Source organism: Carcharodon carcharias, chromosome 12, assembly GCF_017639515.1.
Source record: "Carcharodon carcharias isolate sCarCar2 chromosome 12, sCarCar2.pri, whole genome shotgun sequence".
Taxonomy (NCBI): domain Eukaryota; kingdom Metazoa; phylum Chordata; class Chondrichthyes; order Lamniformes; family Lamnidae; genus Carcharodon; species Carcharodon carcharias.
The window spans coordinates 190899-215310 of NC_054478.1; the positions used below are offsets into that span (position 1 = coordinate 190899).

General features: G+C 42.2%; 1 protein-coding gene across 4 annotated transcripts in view; it reads left to right on the forward strand.

Annotated features, from left to right (window-relative positions):
• Positions 1–18709, forward strand: part of xrcc5 (X-ray repair complementing defective repair in Chinese hamster cells 5) — a 187822-nt gene extending 169113 nt beyond the window's left edge. For 2 of the 4 annotated variants that reach the window (XM_041201108.1, XM_041201109.1), the window contains 5 exons: positions 5509–5618; positions 9051–9147; positions 16330–16397; positions 16913–16984; positions 18456–18709. In XM_041201108.1, the coding sequence (XP_041057042.1) occupies positions 5509–5618; positions 9051–9147; positions 16330–16397; positions 16913–16984; positions 18456–18470 (362 nt within the window). In that variant the 3' untranslated portion in view covers positions 18471–18709. Of the gene's footprint in view, positions 1–5473; positions 5619–9050; positions 9148–16329; positions 16398–16912; positions 16985–18455 lie in introns of those variants that run through there. The other 2 variants (XR_005944593.1, XR_005944592.1) reach the window with 2 other exon arrangements.
• Positions 18710–24412: the final 5703 nt, after the last annotated feature.

Sequence of the window (24412 nt, forward strand, 5' to 3'; positions counted from 1 at the left end):
CACTGTGGTGTACCTACGCCACATGTACTATAGCAGTTCGAGAAGGTGGCTCACCACCATCTTCTCAAGTATGCTTAGGGATGGGCAATATGTACTGGCCTAGCCAGTTATGCCCCATCCCATAAAATAATTTTTAAAAGCAGCCTAGAGGTGTGGGAACTGGGCAAGTGAGGGTTACTTCTTGGGGTTGGGTGAGTGAGTGTTAACTCTGGGGAATTAGCCAGTGTTCCCTCTAATTTCACTTCGCTATGCACAGCCCTTTTCTTGCGCCGTGCCATCCTTTTAAGATGGCTGCATGTGTGTACGCATCTTAAAGGGGCTGCTGCTTGTAAGCGACTTGTTTATCCCTGCACAGCGCATTCCTGATTACTGCACATCTGCATATCAGCTTAGAGGAAACATTGGGATGAGCAAAGGAAGGTTAATTCTGGGGTGGATGTGCCAGTGAGAGTTAATTCTGGGGTGGATGGGCTAGTTTGGATTGAGTTGATATTTCTCGGAGCATACTCTTAATTTCCCTATTGCCTGTGACATGCCAGTGTTCGATTTACTGCCATCCATTCCAGTAGCTAAAATATGCAGTGGATTAGTTAGCATCTGCAGTAAGAATAGAAAAGCTTCAGGGCCAGATCCTCCTTCAAAACTGAAAAGTGGTGGCAGGTCATGAGCAGAGAAAGGGGAGAGGACAAGACGTATAGTAAAAGGCCAGACAAACTCTGAGGGAAAATGACTGGCACAATCGTCGTCAGCTGTCCCTCGATTCAAGGAGGATGCCTACTCGGGGTCACAAGTTTCTCCCATGGATCGTCATGTAATTTAACAGGCTGCTTCTTGACCTAGAGATCTTTGGGCACGTGGGGCAGCAAGTCTTACCAGGTAGTGGGATCCGGAATGCAAGATTTGCTTCCTTTTCTTCTCTGCCTTATCATTGGTATGTTGTGACTCAAAGCATAATGCAACTTGATGGATATGTTGTTGCCATTCTGAACAATTGATATCAATCTCCACCCAGTCATTAATCCTACCTGCTTCTAAGAGTGCTTCAGTGTGTCTTTGAAATATTTTCTTTGTCCTTCCCTGAAAGTTGGCCAGTTGGGTTGAGAAAACAGGACTTGGTGGAGGCAATGCTTCTTGGCTATTCGGACAGTGTCCAGTTCATTGAAGTTGATTTTGCAGGAGTTTTGCCTGTATGCTTCTACAGTTGGCTTCAAGAAGAACAATACCATTTGTTTGACGACCTTCTCATTGAATCCAGAGGATGCAGCGGCGGCATTACTGATGAAATTTCTCAAGCTCTCTTTTTGGCACTGATACATATTCCAGGTCTGACTGCAATACAGGACTGTGGTGACAACAACTGCTCTTTACACTAGGACTTTAGTTGACTTGCTGAGGCCTTTGTTGTGCCTTTTGCGATAGATGGCTGCCAAGTTATGGGAAGTGCTGAACATACCTTAGAGCCTCTCCTTCAGTGTGTATGGGAGGTGGAATATTTGGCGGACCAGGTATTGATTGATAGGAGTTTTGTTCTGGCACCATTCAAGGGCAGGCCGAGTTTCTTGTATGTAGAATTGAAGAGATCGGGAGTGGCTTGCAAATTTGATGCTAAGTGGACAGCAACACCGCAGTTATCAGCAAACTGTAGACCACGTATATCTATGGTGATCAGTTTAGTTTTGGCACGGAAGTGAATAAGGTTATAGTGTTTTTCATCTAGGCAGTATTTAATACTAACACCATAGGGCAGTTGATCTTTGCTGAGATGAATAGCCAATGTCAGGTAGATTATGAATAGTATGGAGTGACCCCAGTCCGGATTTTGAAAGCAACTGTTTCAGTTCTCCCACTCAAGAAAGTTGCAGTCATATCATCACGAGGCAATTGTAGGATTGTGTTGAAGTTTCTTGGACGTCCAGATCTTTGGAACACAATCTGCGGAGCCTCGTAATTTACTGAGTCAAATGCTTTGGTCAAATCGATGAATACAATGAAGAGTTCCTTGTGTAGACCTCGACATTTTTTTGTCACTTTTCAGGCAACAAAGAGCATGTCAGAGTTTCCTCTGGAAGATCTAATGCCACACTGTGTCTCTGGGAGGATTTTCTCAGTCACAGGAAGTAGGTGATTCAGGAGAATGCGTGTCAGGATTTTCCCTTTCTGTGGACGAGAGAACTACCCACAGCATGATTTATCTCCCTTCTTGAAAATAGTTACTATTGTCACATTCCTGAAGTCAGGGGATCGGGGAAGTTCTTTTTCATCCGAAATCTGTAGGGTGAGCGCATGGAGTCTTGATGTGAGAAAAGTCTGCCAACTTTGAAGATCTCAGTTGGAATACCAACAGGGCTGCAGTCTTTGTTGTTTTTCATCCGTGTGATGGCCTTTTGCAGCTCTCCCTTTGATCATGGTTCATCTGTGGATCCTACCAGAGTACTGGGGGATAGCCTGGAAAGTATCAGTTGCCACTGTGATTCACAGTTGAGGAGTTGTTCAAATGTTCTTTCCAGCATTGACAGATGGCATTGTTATCCTTAAAAAGAGAGATACCATCCTGTGAGCAAAGGGGATTTTGTCCATTTGACCTTGGTCTGTAGATGGTTCTGGTGGCTTCAAAAATCGTCACATGTCATAATAATGTTGGATCTCTTGTGCTTTCTCCTCCCACTACATCCTTTATCTTTGGGATTTGTCTTTCGATGTCAGCCTTGAGCTGATGGAATGCTGCCTTCTTGACTTGTGACCTTGGGTTTTGCCAGTCAATGAAGGCTGCTCACTTTTGTTTTAGGAGGTCACATATTTCAGCATTGTTTTTGTCAAACCAGTTCTGGTGATGATGGTGTGCAAACCCAGTTGTCTGAGCACATAAGTCTAATAAAGGTGACTATTTGATCCGATTGTTCTGGAATTGAGCTAGATGTGTGAAGATTTTCCAGATTCGTTGTGAGTTGCTTTAGGGCTGAGTCATGGATCTTCCTCTTGCACGTTTGGGCCTTGTGATGTCTTGATGCTAGGTGGATGTGCATCACTGAACAAACAAGTCAATGTAACCTGAATTAAGTCCTAAACAAAACATTCAGACATTGCAGACAAAGGACATGCAAGTCTCTGATGAGGCGTAGGAAATGTGAGGCAAGAAATGGAAAACTTTTGGTTCAAATGTAGAATAACTACAACTTGAAAATAAGGATATAGCATAATTGAAATTACAGATCAGTATTTAAAAATTTGCCTAGGAGAAAGATGTGATACGATTAATGAAGCTTGTGGTGTGCTTATTTGAAATGTTATATCAATTTAATGACTGAGGGCTCAGAGTGGGAATGGAATCACAGAATTGTTATGGTGCAGAAGGAGGCCATTTGGCCCATCATGTCTGTACCAGCTCTCTGAATGAGCAACTCACCTACTACTGTTTCCTGCCTTTTGCCTGTAACCCTGCACATTCTCCCTTTTTGAGATGACAATCCCTTTTGAATGCTTCAATTGAACCTACCTCCACCACACTCCCTATGGTCACCGAATGGAGTATGTCAGATTACCGCAAGTTGCTATCTTACATCCAAGAAGGTTTTGGAGACCTGGATTGTGTAATTAGAGAATTTTTTTTTATTCATTCTTGGGATCAGGGCGTTGCTGGCTAAGCCAGCAATTATTGCCCATCCCTAATTGCCTTTAAGAACTGAGTAACTTGTTAGGCCATTTCAGAGTCAACCGCACTGCTGTGGGCCTGGAGTCATATGTAGGCCAGACCAGGTAAGAACAGCAGATTTAATTCCCTAAAGTGAATCAGAGGGGTTTTTACAACAAGATTTTTATGACATGATCATTGTTAAACTTTTAATTTTTATTGAATTCAAATTTCACCACCTGCCTTCAGAGATCTATGGACACACACACCGATGTCCCTTTGTTCCTCAAATGTTCCTAGTGTCATGCCATTCATTGAATACTTCCTTGTCAAATTACTCCTTCCAAAGTGTATCACCTCACTTTTCAGGGTTAAATTCCATCGGCCACTTATCTGCCCATTTGACCATCCCGTCTATATCTTCCTGTACCCCAAGACAATCAACCTCACTGTTAACCACCCAGCCAATCTTCGTGTCATCCACAAACTTACTAATCCTACCGCCCACATAGTCATCCATGTTGTTTATATAAATGACGAATAATAGGGGACCCAGCACAGATCCCTGTGGGACGCCACTGGACACTGGCTTCCAGTCACAAAAGCATCCTTCTGTCATCACCCTGTCTCCTACAACTATAACCCCAGCCTTTCCAATTCATCCACGTGACCAAAGTCCCTCATCCTGATGAAGCCCAACACAAGTTGGAGGAACAGAACCTCATCTTCCAGTTAGGCACTTTACAGCCTTCTCAACTCAACATTGAGTTCAACAACTTCAGACCATGAACTCTGTTCTCCATTTTGAGTTTTATTTTCCTCAAGTGCCTTTCTGTAATTTTGCTCTCATGTTTTTGCTTTCAGACAGCACTAACTTTTATTCTGCTATTAACACGTTCTACTATTTTGCTTTCAGACAGCGCTGACCATTATTCTGCTATCCATACCTACTCTGGACCAATCCTTTGTTTCTTTAGTACTATCATTCGCACTCCCTTTGCCTTTGGTTCCATGACATCTTTATCATTGAATCTTCCTCACCCTCTAACCTACCCCTGACCTTCTCTTTTGCTGCATGTGTCCATTCCCCCTTTTTCAACAGCATAAAATCCATCTCATCCTTACCCTTCTTCAGTTCCAAAGAAGACCCATTTTGGACTTGAAACGTTAACTCTGTTTCTATACCATGATCTATACCATTTCTATGCCAGATCTGCTGTTTTTTTTCCAGCACATTCTGTTTTTAATTTCATATCTCCAGCATCTGCAATATTTTGCTTTTATCCATTATCATTATATTGTGCAACAACCTGGATGTTAAAAGGCAAACTAGATGGACTTTATGTCTTTTGTCTCCTAGTAATTCCTATGTTCCTGTATTTCAAGTAGCTGTGGGAGTTGATATAATAGGTGTTGCGGGTAACCCATCTCTGGAGATAGAGAGAAGTCCAGGAGGGGAAATGAGAAGTTAAAGATAAAGCATGCAATGGTGAGGATGAGTGGGAATTGGAAGCATTATTAATAAATTTCTCAAGGCAAGATCAAGAAGCAGCACCCGCACTATCAGCATTGTTGTAGGAGAGGAGAACTGGGGGGGACCTGAGTAGGACTGGAACAAACATACTCATAAAAAGATAGGCATACCTGGGACCCATGCAGCATTTAACCTAGACAAAGTAAGTAGAGTTAAGAGAAATAGTTAAAGGTTAAGATCAAGTTCAGTCAGTTGGAGAAGTGTAATAGCTGAAGGAGATTGATTAGGGCACTGTTCAAGGAAGAAGTGGAAGGTTTTCTGGCAAGAATGGAGGTGTATAATGTCCATAATTCAAGAATCTTGACTTGCAGTGAATAGAAGTTCTGAAAGTTCTGTCTCCAAACAGCAACCAAGCAACTGATGGAGCGCGTCTACCAGTTCCTAGAAGTCAAGAATCGGGAGTATTACATGAAAAGCATGAACTGTATCAAAGTCTGCAGGGAGGAAGCTGGCAAGGTAAGCAGAGTGTCATCTACCATTTTAGATCCCTGACTCATTTGGATGGAGTGAGAAATGCTTTACAGCCTGAAAGAGAATATAAATAAGAGCTGCTGCTGCTTCCTGTCATATATCTTAGCATCCACATTTCAAAAGCCTCTATTTTCTTCCACAGGTTTCTGAGGCATACAGGAAAGTGGATAGAATATAGCATTTTTGAGGTTTTTTTCCTTGTTACAAGCTTGAGTTTTCTTGTTGATTAAAATATCCTTCATCTTCACAAAATTACTTCTGGCTATCTCTAGCTGCCTTCTGACTTTGACATCGCATCTACCATCTTCTGTTATAATTTGTCCTAAATAGACAGGCTTATCTACTTGTTCCAATGTGACACCATCCACTTCAATCTTCACTTTAGTTTCTTCTAATGTATTTCTTCTAACTACCATTGTTTTTGTCTTGTTCATGCTCAATCCATTTTCTAAACTTCTAGATTTTACTTTATGATATTTTGTAGGGCCTCTTCTGATTCTGCAAATAGTTCTGTGCCATCAACGAACCACAAATTTACGTTCTTGCCTCCAATTTTTACCCTTGGAAGTACATCTAATTCTCTGAATATTTGTATTATGTACAGATTGAATAATTTTGGCGACAGTACACTGCCTTGTCATACTCCTCTCTTCACCTGAAACATACCCGTCCCTCTTTTAGCCTGATTCTTGCTTTTAGGTCCCAATATAAGCGTTAGATAAATCTCACATCTTACTGTCATTATCACATTTTAGCATACATCTGTTAGCTTTTGGTGATAACTGTGATTTTCAGGATCACTTTAACAGGATGACTCATTAAGCTTATATTTCTAAAGCGATTGCACTCCCTTGCTTTAGGTTTCTCAGGTAACAACTTGGAATGTATCCTTTGGTGTACGCTTGATCACAAATTTCTGTTATTGCTTCTAATTCTGTTTCTCCAAGGGATCTTAGATGTTCTGTTGTTGCATCATCTATGCCTGCAGCTTTTCCTGTACTCTTCAGTTTAAAAGTATTCTTTACCTCCGATATCATTTGGTCCTTCATTTGCCTCTATATCTTGAGGACTCCCTCAATTTGGATCATCATGCAATTCATTTATATTTTCTGTCATCTTTTTGCTACTGCATCCCTTTCAACCTATATTTTGCCATTTTTGTCTTTGTGCACCCACTATCTGTTGTTATCCCTTTCTTCCTACCTGTCAAAAATTTCACCTTGCATAGCTCTTATTGTGTGATTTCTTTCCAGCTGCAATACTTCATCACACATCTCATTATTCCATTTCTCTTTATCCTGCCTGTACTGATTCTTTATTTTCTCTTCCATTTCACCATACTCAGTTGTGTTTCTTTTCTTTCCTCTTTTTATTGATTTACAGAATGTGGGCATCGCTGGCTAGGCCAGCATTTATTGCCCATCCCCAATTGCCCTTGAGAAGGTGGCGGTGAGTTGTCTTTGATGCCCCCTATTTCAGCATCAAGCATGCATGGTGAGCAAATGGCTCGGCTCTACTTATGAGGTGGCCGATAAGACCAATCTTATGGTGCATGGAACTGTAAGAACCCCAGCACGTACATTGACCAGTAAAGGTAGGCTTGCGGTAGACCATGGTAGAGAACCCCCTGGCAGATTTCTCAACTAGTACAACAAGGAGGGGCAGTACATTTGATTGCTCTATTTCAAAGATGAATTTGAGCGCAGGATGGAGTCCATTCAAACATGTAAGGAAATAATTACATGCAGCTAAATATAGCAAGCATATCATCTACATATTGGAAATATGCAAGGGGTAGGAGGTTGGGTGTCATCTGATTGAAGACACGTTTCTCATGGAACCCAACAAAGGTGTTTGCGAGAGCTGGGCCTAGAGAGGATCCCGTGGTAAACACCATCTCTTTGGGCATACATGATGTCATTAAAATTGAAATCAACTGCAGGAGTTGCCGAGTTCATAGGTTCAGTGGATACTGATTCACGCAATGGTGGTGAGTCTAGATCGCTGTGATGTAATGCTGCAGTGCAAAGATCTATGGCTTCCTTCAATGGAACGTTGGTGAATATGCTAGCAATGTCATTTGAGCACATGGACACAACATTGCTATCAGTATGCAAGTCCTGTATGGCCTTCACAAGTGTGAAGGAATCCTTCACCATGCATGTGGAAAACTTGCTCAAAACTGTTTGTAACAATTCACGCAACCAGTTGGCCAATTCTCATTGTGCCGAACCAGTCATAGATAAGATAGGGTGTAAAGGGACATTACTTTTGTGTGTCATGGGCAGCCCATACAAAGGTGAATGCAGCAAGCCATAAGGACAAACCCTATCATAGATGTCACATAGCAGCTTGTCACTCTTATAGAAGGGCAGCAAGCATTTTTTTTTCATCAAAATTCAGTGCTAAGACACGACACTAAAACGACCTCACATGACAAGGTCATTTGGGAGCAGATGGAGAGGAGGATCAGCTCCAAACAGCTGAAGTGCGGCTGTTAGCTCCTTGCTGCTGAAGGGACTAGGGTTCAGGGAAGCCCAGGAGCAGCATTTGCTCAGTGCAGCTGGGGAGATTGGGGCTAGGGGAAGCCCAGAAGCATTTGTTGGCAGCTGTGTTGCAGAGGAACTTTTTTTTATTCTTTCATGGGAAGTGGGCCTCACTGGCTAGGCCAGCATTTTTATTGCCCATCCCTAATTGCCCTTGAGAAGGTGGGAGTGAGCTGCTTTCTTGAACTGCTTCCATGTGGTGTAGGTACACCTATAGTCCAGCTAGAAAAGAAGATTCAGGATCTTGACCCAACAACACTGAAGGAACAGCGATATAGTTACTTGTGGCTTGGAGGGGAACTTACAGATGGTGGTGTTCCCATGCATCTGCTGCCATTATCCTTCTAGGTGGTAGAGGTCGCAGATTTAGTATGTGCTGTCAAAGGATCCTTGGTGAGTTTCTGCAGTGCAGCTTGTAGATGGTGCACACTGTTGCCACTGTGTGTCAGTGGTAGAGGGGGTGAGTATTGAAGGTGGTGGATGGGGTGCCAGTCAAGGGTGTCCTGGCTGATGTTGAGCTTCTTGAATGTAGTTTGAGCTGCACCCAACCAGGCAAGTGGAGAGTATTCCGTCACGCTCCTGACTTGTGCCTTGTAGAAGGCGAACAGGCTTTGGGGAGTTGCTTCCCCTGACATTGGTGGTATTGAAGTTGTCCTGATGAGTGCAAGACAAAAAGCTTCGACAGGATGTCTTTACAGCAATACTCAACAATAGTTTAGGTAGACGTGTAATGTCGTCATTTATATCACACTTTAGGTGTGAGTAATGTAGTTTATACCACAGTTTGGATAAGTGTGAGGTTGTAGTTTTATAACAAGGGCACTGCTTTTGTCAGCTAAAACTGTCCTATTGCCTGTTAATTTATTTCCAGGCCGGAGAATCCGAACTTTTCAACATGTTATTAAAAACCCTTAAGGAGAATGTGGAGGCAAAGGGGCTACAAGACTTCTGGGAGTTGATCGTGCAAGGTGGGAAACATTTCATTATTCCATATGTTCACCAACCATAACGTGATAGAATTCTTCACTAGGATGGAAAGTGAAGTTGTCCAATCTGAAACTAGGGTCCTACATCTTAATAAAAGGAAACTACGAAGTTATGAGGGGTGAATTGACTACAATAAATAGGGTAACTTCATTCAAAGGCATGACAGTGGATAGGCAATGGCTAATATTTAAGGAATGAATGCATGCATTGCGACAGTTATGTATTCCTTTCTGGCACAAAAACACATGAAAAGTGGCCTAGACATGGCGAACAAAAGAAATTAAAGAATAGCATTCGATCCAAAGAGGGATCACATAAAGTTGCTAGAAAAAGTAGCAAGTCTGAGGATTGGGAGCAGTTTAGAATTCAGCAAAGGAGGATCGAGAGATTGTTTAAGAGGGGAAAAATAGAGTAGGAGAGTAAACTTGCAAGGAATATAAAAGTGGACTGTAAAAGCTTCTATAAGTATATAAAAAGAAAAATATTAGTGAAGACAAATGTGGGTCCCTTACAATCCGAAATGGGAGAATTTATTTATAGTAGAGAAAAGGAAATGGCAGAGCAATTAAACAACTACTTTAGTTTTTTCTGCACAGAAGGAAACACAAATAACTGCCCAGAAATGCTAAGGAACCAAGGGTCTAGTGAGTGGGAGGAACTGAAGGAAATTAGTATTACTAAAAACATAGCGCTGGAGAGATTAATGGGACTGAAAGCTGATAGACCTCCAGGGTCTGATAATCTACACCCCAGGGTACTAAAGGAAGTGGCCAGGAAATATTGGAAGCTTTGGTTGTCATCTTCCAAAATTTGATAGATTCTGGAATAGTCCCAGCAGGATTCTCTTATGAGGAGAGGTTGAGTAGATTGGGCCTGTTCAGAAGAATGAGAGGTGACCTTATTGAAACATATAAGATTCTTGGGGACTTGACAGGGTAGATACTGAGAGGTTGTTTCTCCTCGTGGGAGAGTCTAGGACCAGAGGGCATAATCTCCAAGTAAGGGGTCACCCATTTAAGAGAGAGATGAGGATGAATTTCTTCTGAGGTTAGAGAACCTGTGGAATTCTTTACCGCAGAGGGCTGTAGAGGCTGGGTCGTTAAGTATATTCAAGGCTGAGATAGACAGAATTTTAATCAGTAAGGGAATCAATTGTTATGGGGAGAAGACAGGAAGGTGGAGTTGAGGATTATCAGATCTGCCATAATCTCATATAATGGCGGAGCAGACTCAATGGGCCGAATGGCCTACTTCTGCTCCTATGACTTATGGAGGGTGGCAAATATAACCTTACCATTCAAAAAAAGGCAGGAGGGGAAAAAACAGGGAATTACAGACCAGTTAGCCTAACATCAGTAGTATTGAAAATGCTAGAGTATTATAAAAGCTGTGACACATAGAAAATATCAATGGGATTAGACAAGGTTAAACATAGATTTTCACAGAATTTTAACGGCGCTGAAAGAGGCCATTCGGCCCATCGTGTCTGCACCAGCTCTCCAAATGAGCATCATGACCTAGTGCCATTGCCCAGCCTTTTCCCCATACCCTGCACATTGTTTCTATTCAAGAAATCATCTAATGCCCTCTTGAATCCCTCGATTCTACCTGCCTCCAGGAAAAAAAAAACCTCCTCTTAAAAAGACAGGAAACAGAGACTAGGAATAAATGGATCTTTTTCGCAGTGGCAGGTGGTGACTAGTGGGGTACCGCTGGGATCACTGCTTGAACCCCAGCTAGTCTGAATGTATGTCAATGATTTGGATGAGGGAACCAAATGTAATATTTCCAAGTTTGCCGTTAGCACATAACTAGGTGACAATGTGAATGGTGAGAAGGATATAAAGATGATTTAGCGAAGTTGAGTGAGTGGGCAAATACATGGCAGATGCAGTATAACGTGGATAAGTGTGAAGTTATCCACTCCAGCAGGAAAAACAGAATGGCAGAGTATTAGTTAAATGGTGATAGATTGGGAAATGTTGATGTACAAAGGGACCTGGTACACCACCTTGTACACCAGTCACTAAAGCAAGCATGCAGGTGCAGCAAGCATAGAAACGTAGAAAATAGAAACAGCACTAGGTCATTCGGCCCTTCCCCATTCAGTGTGACCACGGCTGATTCTTTAACTGCCATAATCCCACTCTCTCCCCATATCCCTTGATGCCTTTAGAGTCCAGAAATCTTATCTATTTCCTTCTTAAATATGTTCAATGACTTGGCCTCTACAGCCCTCTGTGGTAGAGATTTATATTACCCCCAATCCCATGTGCTTTAATTATGCCCACTAGCCTCTTATGTGGGACCTTATCAAAAGCCTTCTTGAAATCCAAATACACCAAATCCACTGGTTCTCCCTTATCTGTTCTACTAGTTACATCCTCAAACTCCAGTAGATTAGTTAAGCATGATTTCCCTTTCATAAACCCATGCTGACTTTGTCTAATCCTGTTAATGCTTTCCAAGTGTTCTGTTACCGTGTCTTTTATAATAGACTCTACCATTTTCCCCACTACTGATTTAGATTCAGGACCCTACTTTCAGATTCAACTTTTTCACTCTCCATCCAAATGAACAATTCTATCATTTTATGGTCGCTCTTCCCCAAGGGACCCCACACAAAAAGATTGTTAATTAATCCTTTCTCATTGTTGCACAATATCCAATCTAGGATAGCCTGCTCTCCAGTTGGTCCCTCAACATATTGGCCTAAAAATCATCACATACTCACTCCAGGAAATCCTCCTCCACAGTATTATTGCTAGTTTGGTTTGTCCAATCTATATGTAGATTAAAGTCACCCATGATTACAGTTGTACCCTTATTGCATGCATCTCTAATTCCCTGTTTAATGCCTTCCCTTACGTCTCCATTACCGTTTGGGGGCCTATAGACTACCCCCACCAATGTTTTCTGCCCCTTGGTGTTTCTCATCTTCACCCAAACAGATTCTACATCATGTTTTTCCAAGCCAGTATCCTTCCTCACTATTGCATTGATTTCCTCCTTTACTAACAATGCTACCCCACCACCTTTCCCTATTTCTGTCCTTCCTAAATATCGAATACTCCTGGATGTTCAGTTCCTATCCTTGGTCACCCTGCAGCCATGTCTCCATAATTGCAATTATATCATAACCGTTTATATCTATTTGCACTGTTAATTCATCTACCTTATTGCAAATGCTCCACGCATTAAGATACAGTACCTTTTAGACGTGTCTTTTTAACTTTGTTATCTTAACTTTATTTTACACTACGACCCCATTTGTATCTCGCCCTCATTTTTCCTACCTTCCACTTTTGCTTACTTTTCTGTCTTTCGTTTCTGTCCTTCTGTCCCCCTCCTCTGTCTCCCTGCACAGTTTCCCATCCTTCAGTTCGTGCTTCTCACTAGACCCTTGGTTCCCTAATATTTCTGGGAAGATATTTGTGTCTTCCTCCATGAAGACAGAACTAATGTAGTTGTTTAATCGCTCTGCCATTTCCTTGTTGTCTCCTATAAATTCTCCCATTTTGGATTGTAAGGGACCTCCATTTGTGTTCACTAATCTTTTTTCTTTTTACATACTTATAGAAGCTTTTACAGCCCACTTTTATGTTCCTTGCATGTTTACTCTGATGCTTATTTTCCCCCTCTCAATCAATCTCTTGGTCCTCCTTTGCTGAATTCTAAGCTGCTCCCGGTCCTCAGGCCTGCTACTTTTTCTAGCAACTTTATATGACTCCTTTTTGGACCTAATACTATCCTTAATTTCTTTTGTTAGCCGTGTTGGGCCACTTATCATGTTTTTGTGCTAGAAAGGAATGTATAACTGCTGCAATGCATACAGTCAGTCCTTAAGTATTAGCCATTGTCTATCCACCGTCATGCCTTTTAATGAAGTTCCCAAATTTATCTTAGTCAACTCACGCTTCATACCTTTGTAGTTTCTTTTTTTAGATTTAGGACCCTGTTTTTGGATCGGACTACCTTACATTCCATTCTAATGAAGAATTCTATTGTGTTATGGTCACTGTTCCCTAAAGGACCCCACACAAAATTATTAATTAACCCCTTCTCATTGCACAATACCAAATCTAGGATAGCCTGTTCCCTAGTTGCTTCCTCGACTTACTGGCCTAAAAAAGCCATCTCATACACACTCCAGGAATTTATCCATCACAGTATTATTTCAAATTGGTTTGTCCGGCTTATATGTAGATTAGAGTTACCAATGATCATTGTAACACTCTTATTACATGCATCTCTAATTTCCTGTTTAATGCCACCCTCCTACCTTATCACTACTGTTTGGAGGCCAGTGACTCCCACTAATGTTTCCTGCCCCTTATTCCTTCTTAGCTCCACCCAGACTGATTCTGCATCTAGATTTTCTGAGCCAATATCCTCTCTCATTGATTTTATCCTTAACTAACACCACCACCCCACCTCCTTCCCCTCTTTGCCTGTCCATTCTAAATATTGAGTACCCTTGGATATTCAGTTCCCAATCTTGGTCATCCTGCAGCCATGTCTCCATAATTGTAATCATACCATACCCGTTTACACCTATTTGAGCTGTTAATTCGTCTACCTCATTGCAAATAATCTGTGCATTTGAATAGTGCCTTTAGACTTGCTTAGAGTCTTTTTAACATTTCTACACATTTTTTGTACTATGGCCCTATTTGCTGCTAGCGCTTGTTTCCTCTGCCTTCCACTTTAAAAAAATTCATTCATGGGATGTGGGTGTCGCTGGCTAGGCCAGCATTTATTGCCCATCCCTAATGGCCCTTGTTTGGAGGATATTTTTAAGAGTCAACCACAATGCTGTGGGTCTGGAGTCACATGTAGGCCAGACCAGGTGAGGACAGCAGATTTCCCTCCCTAAATGACATTATTGGGTTTTATGACAGTCAACAATGGTTTCATGGTCATCATTGGACTTCTAATTCCAGATATTTATTGAATTTAAATTCCACCATCTGCTGTGGTGGGATTCAAACCCAGATCCCCAGAGCATTACCCTGGGTCTCTGGATTATCAGTCCAGTGACAATACCACTACGCCATCACCTCCCCATAAGGTTTTATGTCTTTCATTCCTATCTTTGTTTCCATGTCTTGTGTCTGCCCGTTCAGGTTCACATCCCCCTGCCACTCTAGTTTTAAACCTCCCCCACAGTACTACCAAATACTCCTGCGAGGATATTGGTCCCGGTCCTGCAGGGGTGCAACCTGTCCAACTTGTACAGGCCACATATTCCCCAGAATCTGTCATAATGCCTCAGGAATCTAAATCCCTCTCTCCTACACCATCTTTCCAGCATTTATTTGGCCTGTTTTCCTATTCCTGATCTCACCGGCTCATGGCACTGAGAGTAATCCTCTTGAGGTCCTGCTTTTTAATTTATTTCCTTGCTCCCTATATTCTGCTTTCAGGACCTCAATCCTCTTTTTAACTATGTCATCGGTACCAATATGGACTATGTCCTCTTGCTGTTCACCCTCCCCCTTCAGAACGTCCTGTAGCTGCTTAGTAACACCCTTGACCCTGGCACCAGGGAGGCAAGATACCATCCTGGTGTCACGTCTGCAGCCGCAGAAACATCTGTCTGTTCCCCTTACAATATAATCCCCTATCACTATTGCTCTTCCACTCTTTTTTTTCTCAAACTCCCCCCAGCCCGTGTGTAGCTGAGCCAATCGTGGTGCCATGGCTCTTGCTCCATTCCCCTGAGAAACTATCTCCTTCGACAGTATCCAAAATGGAAAATCGGTTAGAGGGAGATGGCCCCAGGGCTCTCCTGCACTATCTGCCTACTGCTTTTACTCTGTCTGACAATCACCCATTCCCTTTCTGCCTGTGGTGTGTGACCATCTCACTGTATGTGCTATCAATGAAGATCTCATCTTTGCAGATGTTCCACAGTAACTCCAGCTGCAGCTCTGAAATGCAAATTTCGAGTAGCTGCAGCTGGAGACCCTCCTGCACACGTGGTTGTCCTGGACACTGGAAGTGTCCCTGACTTTCCACATCACACAGGAAGAGCATTCCACTTGTCCGAGCTGCCCTGCCGTGACTTACCCTTAAATTACTCCCTTTACTTTTACATCCTTGAGTTTGGAGAATATTAAAGCCAGAAGCAATACTCACCAGGTCCTACTTGCCAAGGTTGCCACTTTTCTTACTGAGGAAAGGTAGAAAATGAAGGATCTCTCCCTTCCCTCTTCACCAAACTCCAACTTAAGCACTCTCATGCAGCCCATAGTAACTCTTCAGTGCAGAAATGTGCCAAAAATCATGGTTGAAACAATTTATAAAAAGCAATTAGTTAGTTACTTAGAAGAATATTCAAGGGTATGGCGAGCAGGAAGGATAATGGGATTAGACTATGTTGGTAATGGTGAGAAACAATGGCACAGGTTGGTCTGAATGGCCTAATTCTGTGCTGGTTTTATGAACCACAGAGAATTAAGCTTTCTATTTAGGATAGTCCTACTCCACTAATTCCTTTCGGATGTTTAGCCTGTTGTACACTACACAGGATATATGGCACAGAAATAGACAATTCAGCTCAACCAGTCCATGCAGTTGTTTGTGCTCCACTCAAGCTTCCTCCTAGCTTTTCTTATCTAAATCTACCATTGTAACTAACTATTCCCTTCTCTCTCAAATGCTTGTCTGGTTTCTCTTTAAATGCATCTATACTACTCATTTCATCCTCTCCCTGTTTTAGTGAGTTCGACATTGTCACCACTCTACCAGTAAAGAAATTTCTGAATTCCTTATTGGATATCTTGGTGACTATCTTCTACTGACGGCCTCTAGTTATGCTTTTCCCCACAAGAGGAAATATTCTCTCTCTATCCACTCTATCAAAACCTTTCATATTTTTAAAGACCTTGGTTAGGTTGCCCCTCAAGTCGTCTTTTTCAAGAGAAGAGACCTAGCCTGTCAATCCTTTCCTGATATGGATACCCAACTGTGCCCCTAACCAAATTTCTGGTAGCGTCCTTGCAAATTTTCCCTGCACCTTCTCCAGTGTCTCTGTATCCTTTTTATAAATGGTGACCAGAACTGCACACAGTACAAACAATCCAGGCTCTAGTCAATCCAAGCGTTGTATCGGATATGATACCTGACACTAATATTTACAACCTATCTCTTAATTGCAGACACTGTCACTCTCATATCAAAGGATGAAGCTGCAGAAAGCACAGTGACCATTGATGAAGCCAAACAGGTAGACTAATCGCTTGGTTTGGATACCAGACAAAATTGGGACTTGTATCCCAGTCAGTACCATGGTCTTCAGGTCCTGTAGGTCTGGGACTACTATTCACTATTTGTAGGGCACTTTTGTTACTGAAATGGCCAAATTAATTCCTTACAAAAAATGTACGAGCAGCTGAATATTTATTTGTTCCCCTTCAATGCAGCTGTATTCCCCGACAATTGAACAGCTTAAAAGTACTGCGAGTAGCCTTTCTAATAAATGGACTATTAAATATTACAGCAGTTGATTACACTGAGATTTGGAATTCACAGGTGTCAGGTAAATGCTTTTATTTTGTGTGTGATTATGTCAGTAATCTAACAGCTGCAGAATGGCATACAATCAATGTATTGGTCAGACATAACTCCTAAGTTCAAACAAATCTAATGGCCTAGCAGTGTCAGCCTTGTTTTCCTGCAGATGCTCTTGATCCACTTATTGATCCTTTCTGTATTTCTGAGTTGTTTCTTTTTCATCTGCAGTTTTTGGCTCCGGAGGAGAGGACCATGGAAGAAGCAGCAGTTCCTGAGGACGATGGAGATGTGGATGACCTGGTTAGTGTCATAATAGGTTTTCTTGGAATTTCCAGGGTAAAGGATTGATTATTTAATGGTTTTACCCCAGTGCCATTGTTCATAAAGTCAGCAACAACTTTCTGCCCAAATATTAAATCTCCAGTCAATGTGTGTAGTGTAATTGGTTAAGGTCTTGCTTGGGTGGAGAAAGATCGAAAGTAGACCACCCAAAGGGTCATTGCTGCCTCCACTTTTCCTCTCGGTGTAGATCAATGAGATTGGGAGCACAATCTAAAATATTTCTGATGATACAAAAGTAAGGACAATTCCAATAGATTTTAAGAAGATACAGGCAAATTAGTGGAAGTGCCAGGTGATACATTTAGAGGGAATAGCACAGAATTTAAGTACATTCAATGATGCTGTAGCTGAATGGAGACCTAGGACCACCTCAGTCTCTGAAAGTGAGTGCAAGTAGGTAAAGGCTACTAACATTTGGAACTTATAAATGGGGCTTGGAGTAAAGCAGTGATATGATTTTACAAAGCATTGATTAGCATTATGTGAGGTTTGGGTACCTCAGTATTGAAAGGACATTAAAGCCATAGGCTACAGACAGTGTAGACTCACCTGGGAATACTGGGAGAGACTGGAGATACCAACAGAGAAGAGAAGTCAGCACTTGAGAGATTTAAAAATGGTTATAAAATAATGAAGAGACTTAATTGTGAATAGAGGAAGACTGTTTTCATTGATTTCTGTCTCAGTGATGATGGATGGACAATTTAAAATATAATTAAGGGACTAAGGACAGAGTTAGGAGAAATGTCTTTAAACAGAAGATTTTTGGAGCTTGGAATATTTGACCCTAGGGACTGGTTGAGCCAAAGAACATTACATCATTTAAGGGGAAATTAAATAAACTTTTAGCAAAGAGTGAAATATAGGCCAATGCAGGAACGAGGCAGTAGGATTTGTTTGAATTTGATACTGGCTCATAGGGAGAGTGCAGTGCAGTGGGATTAGTTTATAGTTGATATTGGGCTGTGGGGAGAGTGCAGGCAGTGGAGGTACAATTTTCTTGCTGGGAAGCTCAGCCGTACTGTTTTTGGATATTTTGTTTCTAGGCTGTGATTTTATTTCCCTTTGAGTAGTTGTTTAAGATCATTTATTATCCAGCAGAGATTATGCCAGCATGTGTGTATAGTGTTTGGACCGTGTCCTCACCCCTGCACTTGTTCCATTAAGAGCACCATTGCTTTAATCTGCCATCACAATAACATTAGTTTTGATGGCATTTGCAGTTCCAGTTTTCAGAGAACTAGAGAGTGTAAGAGGAAATAGATTGCGATAGAAACTCATGAGAACAATCGTAGAATGAGCAATTCTAGAAAATAAACAGTACCCCAGGAATTATATGGCCAATCAAAGATTGACTTTGGGTCCAGTGCTGGCTACTTTTATCGAGCCCTGTTTTAATCTGTTTCTCACTTGTATATTTTTGTTGCAGCTTGATATGATGTAAACTGAAACTTCCCAAACGGAGGAGTGGATGGTGACTGTGAGATCTGGAAGAAGGAAATGTCATGGGTTCGTGCAACAGTGATAGACCACTCAAGCTGCAAGAATGTTTACACTGATTTTTTACAAGATAGATTTTCTCAGATAAACATTGTTTCTACAATCATTCCACAGCTGTCTGCATTTGCTCAAGTGGTTCTTTGCTCATCAATCCAGCAAGAGAAAATAAAAGCTAGCTTTGAATGCTTGGCACAGTTGGTAACTGATCTTATACAATGATTTCCTGTACCAGATATTGCAGACAGCAAATGGAGGAATGGGGAATGAATTAAACTAGTATGGTCAAATGGGAAATGTTTAAATTTGACACCAATGAAGGAGAGCAGGATTATTAAATCTGTTAGAACAGTACTGGAACAGTAAGAAAAAATTATCACAAATACAACAAATAGGAGCAGGAATAGACCGTACGGCCTGTCAAGTCTGTTCCACCATTCAATACGATCATGGCAGATCTTGGGCTTCAACTCCACTTTCCTGCCTGTTCTTCATATCCCTTGATTCCCTCAGAGACCAAAAATCTGTCTATCCCAACCTTAAATGTATTCAGTGATGGATCATCCACAACCCTGTGGGGCAGAGAGTTCCAAATATTCACAACTCTTTGAATAAAGTAATTTCCCCTCATCTCAGTCCTAAATGAGACTGTGACCCGCATTTTAGATTCCCCCACCAGTGGAAGCAATCTCTCAGCGTCAACCCTATCAAGCCCCTTCAGAATCTTCTTTGTTTCAATGAGTTTGCCTCTCATTCTTCTAACTCTAGGGAAAATAGATCCAATTTGCTCAGCCTCTCATCTTAGGATAACCCTCTCATCCAAGAGACCAATTTAGTATGTTATGACACAGCAGATGGTAAATGCTGAGTTGTTCAAATTCCAGAAGGAAACTTGAAACAACTGTCATAACTAATTTTCAATTTGTATAAATTTGGAGATGTGTGCCTTGAATTCAATAGTAATAGACCACTAAGTCTTACAGGTTTTTACAGAACTAGATTAAACATTTATTCATAAGAGAAATTATTTTGAATACATATGTAGATCTACAAATTACTATTATGATAACTTCTAAATCCCCTAATCAATTTAACTCCCAGTTACACTTTCGTTAAAGCAACAATGAGACACATAGATTTTAAAAGACCCAGGCAAAGAAACTTGATACCCTGAACAAGTCTAATTCAAAATGAGTTCTCTTCACTTCAGTCCCTGGAGACAGCAGCTTGAGGCAGAGATGCTGAAGGCTTTTCACGTACTTGTAGGATTTTAAAATGCCTTCCCTTACAGTCTTCTTTATACGTATCTTCTGCTTTGAATGCAAATACCCATTGTTTCACTAAGCCTTTGGACTTTATCTTCCTGATAATAATACCATCTCATCGCACTAAGTTTTAACCAGTAATCTTTGGGAAAAATAAGCACACTATTTCTAAACTTCACCTGGCTAGGTGACACATTTCACCCCTCCTTTGACAATCTAATCAGATTTATTTCAAAATGCAAATTTTCCCTTGACACCTGTGTTTCTATACTTACCTTGTTTACCAAATTAACATTTCAAACTTAACCTCTTCTTAGATCAATGCACCCAGACTAATTCAATTAAATCTTACACGAGCACACACACATACACATATAGACACATAGACATATCCCACTATTATTCTATTTTACAATAAATTCCAATAACATGAGAATTATATCTTCTTGACAAGTGAACCTTTGCAGTATTGCCTCAAATGCAAGTATATCTTTTCTTGAATGTAGAGACAAGTACTCCAGATGTGGTCTCACCAAAGCCCTGTACAACTCAAGCAAGACTTATTTATTCCTGTGTTTCAACCCCCTTGCAATAAAGGCCAACTTGTCATTTGCCTTCCGAATTGCTTGCTGTACACATGAGCATTCAAATTAGGAGCAGAAGTAGGCCACTCAGCTCCTCAAAACAGCCCCACCATTCAATTAGGTCATGGCCAATCCAAAACTGAAGGGGTGACATCACAGGAAAGCTGTGACCTGATTGGTTGGTAGGAAATCTGCACCAAATTTAAAAAAATACACTGCAAGCTAATTAATGAGTTAATTAACTAAGTCGAGTTGGCTGGGCAGATGATATGCTGTAGCTGTATGATGTGGGAGCTGGCAGATCCCATTGCGAGCCGCAGTGACCACATCTGCAGCTAGTGTTGGTTGCTGAAGGAACTCCGGCTCAGAATTGATTAGCTGGAGTCCAAGCTCCGGATGCTGTGGCATGTCCGGAAGGGGGAGAGTTACCTGGACGCTTTGTTTCAGGAGGCGGTCACATCCGGTGATTAAGTACCTCAAATTTGGTCAGTGGTCAGGGTCAACAGGGTGTGACTGCAAGTGAGGCAGGTAGAGGGATCCTGTGTTCAGGAACAGAGGAGCCTCAGCTCTTGACCTTGTCCAACAGGTACGAGGTACTTGCTCCCTGTGTGGATGAGGAACCGGGCTGTAGGGAGGATGAGCCAGCTGACCACAGCACCGTGGCACAGGAGGCCATTCAAGAGGGGGGAGCATAAAGACAAATGGTGGTTGTATAGGGTTCTATAATTAGGGGAATTGATAGCATCCTTTGTAAGCAGGATCGAGAGTCTCGCATGGTATGTAGCCTGCCCGGTGCCAAGGTGAGGGACATCTCTGACCAGCTTGAAAGGACATTGGAGAGGAAGGGGGTGGATCCAGTTGTTGTGGTCCACATCAGGACAAATAACATAGGGTAAGACTAGGAAAGAGGACCTGTTTGGGGATTATCAGGAACTAGGAACTAAATTAAAGAACAAGTCCCCAAGGGCTATAATCTCCAGATTACTACCCAAGCCACGTGCAAATTGGCATAGGGACGCGAGAATAAGGGAAGTAAACACGTGGCTAAAGGAGTGGTGAGGGAAAGAGGGGTTCCATTTCATGGGGCACTGGCTTCAGTATTGGAACAGGAGGGATCTGTACCTTTGGGATGGTCTCCACCTGAACCGATCTGGGACCAATGTTCTAGCAAAAAGGGTAAATAGGGTGGATAACAGGACTTTAAACTAGAAAATGGGGGGGAAGGGAAGTGTAAAACTCCAAGAAGTATGACTAATGGGAAACAAAGCAGCAGGTTAGCGTGTGGGTGGTGGATTCAACTTCATGGAAAATTATGAAAAAACTGAAAAGAAAGGAGAGCCCAGGAGAGGCTATTAAATTCTCCAGAACACAAAATAGGACAGAGTGTTTGGAAAGGGCTAGGAATCTAACTTCAAGCACATCAGATAAAGGGACGACAATGAGAAAGGGGACCGAAAATACAGGGCTGAAGGTGTTGTATCTGAATGCACACAGTATATGAAATAAGGTAAATGAGCTTGTGGCACAGATTGAAATTGGCAGGCATGATGTGGTGGACATCCCTGAGACATGGCTGCAAAGGGATCAGGACTGGGAGCTAAATATCCAAGGATATACATCCTATTGAAAAGATAGGCAGGTTGGCAGAGGGGGTAGTGTTGCTTTGTTAGTAAGAAATGAAATTAAATTGAAAGCAAGAAACAACATAGGGTCTGATGATGTAGAATCTGCGTGGGTAGAGTTGAGGAATCGCAAAGATAAAAAAACCATAATGGGAGTTATATACAGGCCTCCGAACAGTAGTCAGGATGTGGGGCACAAGATACACCAGGAGATAGAAAAGGTGTGTAAGAAAGGCAAGGTTACAGTGATCATGTGGGATTTCAATATGCAGGTAGACTGGGAAAATCAGGTTGATAGTGGATTCCAAGAAAAGGAATTTGTGGAATGTCTACGAGATGGCTTTTTGGAGCAGCTTGTGGTGGAGCCCACTAGGGAACAGGCAATTCTAGATTTAGTGGTGTGTAATGAGACAGATTTGATAAGGGAGCTTAAGGTGAAGGAACCCTTAGGAGGAAGGACCATAATATGATAGAATTTACCCTGCAATTTGAGAGGAAAAAGCTGGAATCAGATGTAACGGTATTACAGTTGAATAAAGGCAACTACAGAGGCATGAGGGAGGAGCTGGCCAGAATTGACTGGGAGATGTGCCGAGCAGGAAAGACAGTAGAACAGCAATGGCAGGAGTTTCTGGGAGTAATTTGGGAGACACAGCAAAAATTCATCCCAAGGAAGAAGAAGCATACTAAAGGGAGGGCGAGGCAACCATGGCTGACAAGGGAAGTCAGGGACAGCATAAAAGCTAAAGAGAAAGCATACAATGCGGCAAAGAGCAGTGGGAAACCAGGGGATTTGGAAGCCTACAAGGACCAACAGAGGACAACTAAAAAAGAAATAAGGAGGGAGAAGATTAAATATGAGGGTAACCTAGCCAGCAATATAAAAGAAGATTGCAAGAGTTTTTTTAAATATATAAAGGGTAAGAGAGAGGCAAAAGTGGACATTGGGCCGCTGGAAAATGATGCTGGAGAAGTAGTAGCGGGGAACAAAGAAATGGCGAAGGAACTGAATAGGTACTTTGCGTCAGTCTTCACAGTGGAAGACACGAGTAACATCCCCAAAGTTCAAGAGAGTCGGGGGGGGGGGGGCAGAGGTGAGTATGGTGGCCAAGGAGAAGGTGCTAGGAAAACTGAAAGGTCTGAAGGTGGATAAATCACCTGGACCAGATGGATTACACCCCAGAGTTCTGAAGGAGACAGCTGAAGAGATTTCAGCAAAGCCCTTGACAAGGTCCCACATGGGACACTTCTAAAGAAGGCAGGTGCACTTAGGATACAGGGTAATTTGATAAGGTGGATTCAAAATTGACTTAGTTGGAGGAGACAGAGGGTGATGACAGAAGGATGCTTTAGTGACTGGAAGCCAGTGTCCAGTGGTGTACCACAGGGATCTGTGCTCGGTCCCTTATTATTTGTCATTTTTATAAATGACAAAGATGACATTAGGGTTAGTAAGTTTGCAGATGAGACAAAGATTGGCCAGGTGGTTAACAGTGAGGTTAAGTGTCTTGGGCTACAGGAAGAATTAGACGGGATGGTCAAATGGGCAGATAAGTGGCAGATGGAATTTAACCCTGAAAAGTGTGAGGTGATACACTTTGGAAGGAGTAATTTAACAAGGAAGTATTCAATGAACGGCATGACACTAGGAAGTTCTGAGGAACAAAGAGACCTTGGCGTGTGTGTCCATAGATCCCTGAAGGCAGAGGGACATGTTAGTGGGGTGGTGAAAAAGGCACTTCCCTTTATCAATCGAGGCATAGATTACAAAAGTAGGGAGGTCATGTTAGAGTTGTATAGAATCTTGGTGAGGCCATAGCTGGAGTATGTGTGCTGTTCTGGTCGCCACATTATAGGAAAGATATGATTGCACTGGAGGGGGTGTAGAGGAGATTCACCAGGTTGTTGCCTGGGATGAAACGCTTAAGTTATGAAGAGGTTGGATCGACTTGGGTTATTTTCGTTGGAGCAGAGAAGACTGAGGGGGACCTGATCAAGGTGTACAAGATTATGAGGGGCATGGACAGGGTGGATAGGGAGCAGCTGTTCCCCTTAGTTAAAGGGTCAGTCACAAGGGGACATAGTTCAAGGTGAGGGGCAGGAGGTTTAGGGGGGATGGGAGGAAAAACTTTTTTACCTAGAGGGTGGTGACGGTCTGGAATGCACTGCCTGGGAGGGTGGTGGAGGTGGGTTGCCTCACATCCTTTAAAAAGTATCTGGATGAGCACTTGGCACGTCTTAACATTCAAGGCTATGGGCCAAGTGCTGGTAAATGGGATTAGGTAGGTAGGTCAGGTGTTTCTCACATGTTGGTGCAGACTCGATGGGCCGAAGGGCGTCTTCTGCACTGTGTGATTCTGTGATGTGTCCTTGCCATCAATAGTACCCAGATCACCAGAACAACTAGCTAACTAACTA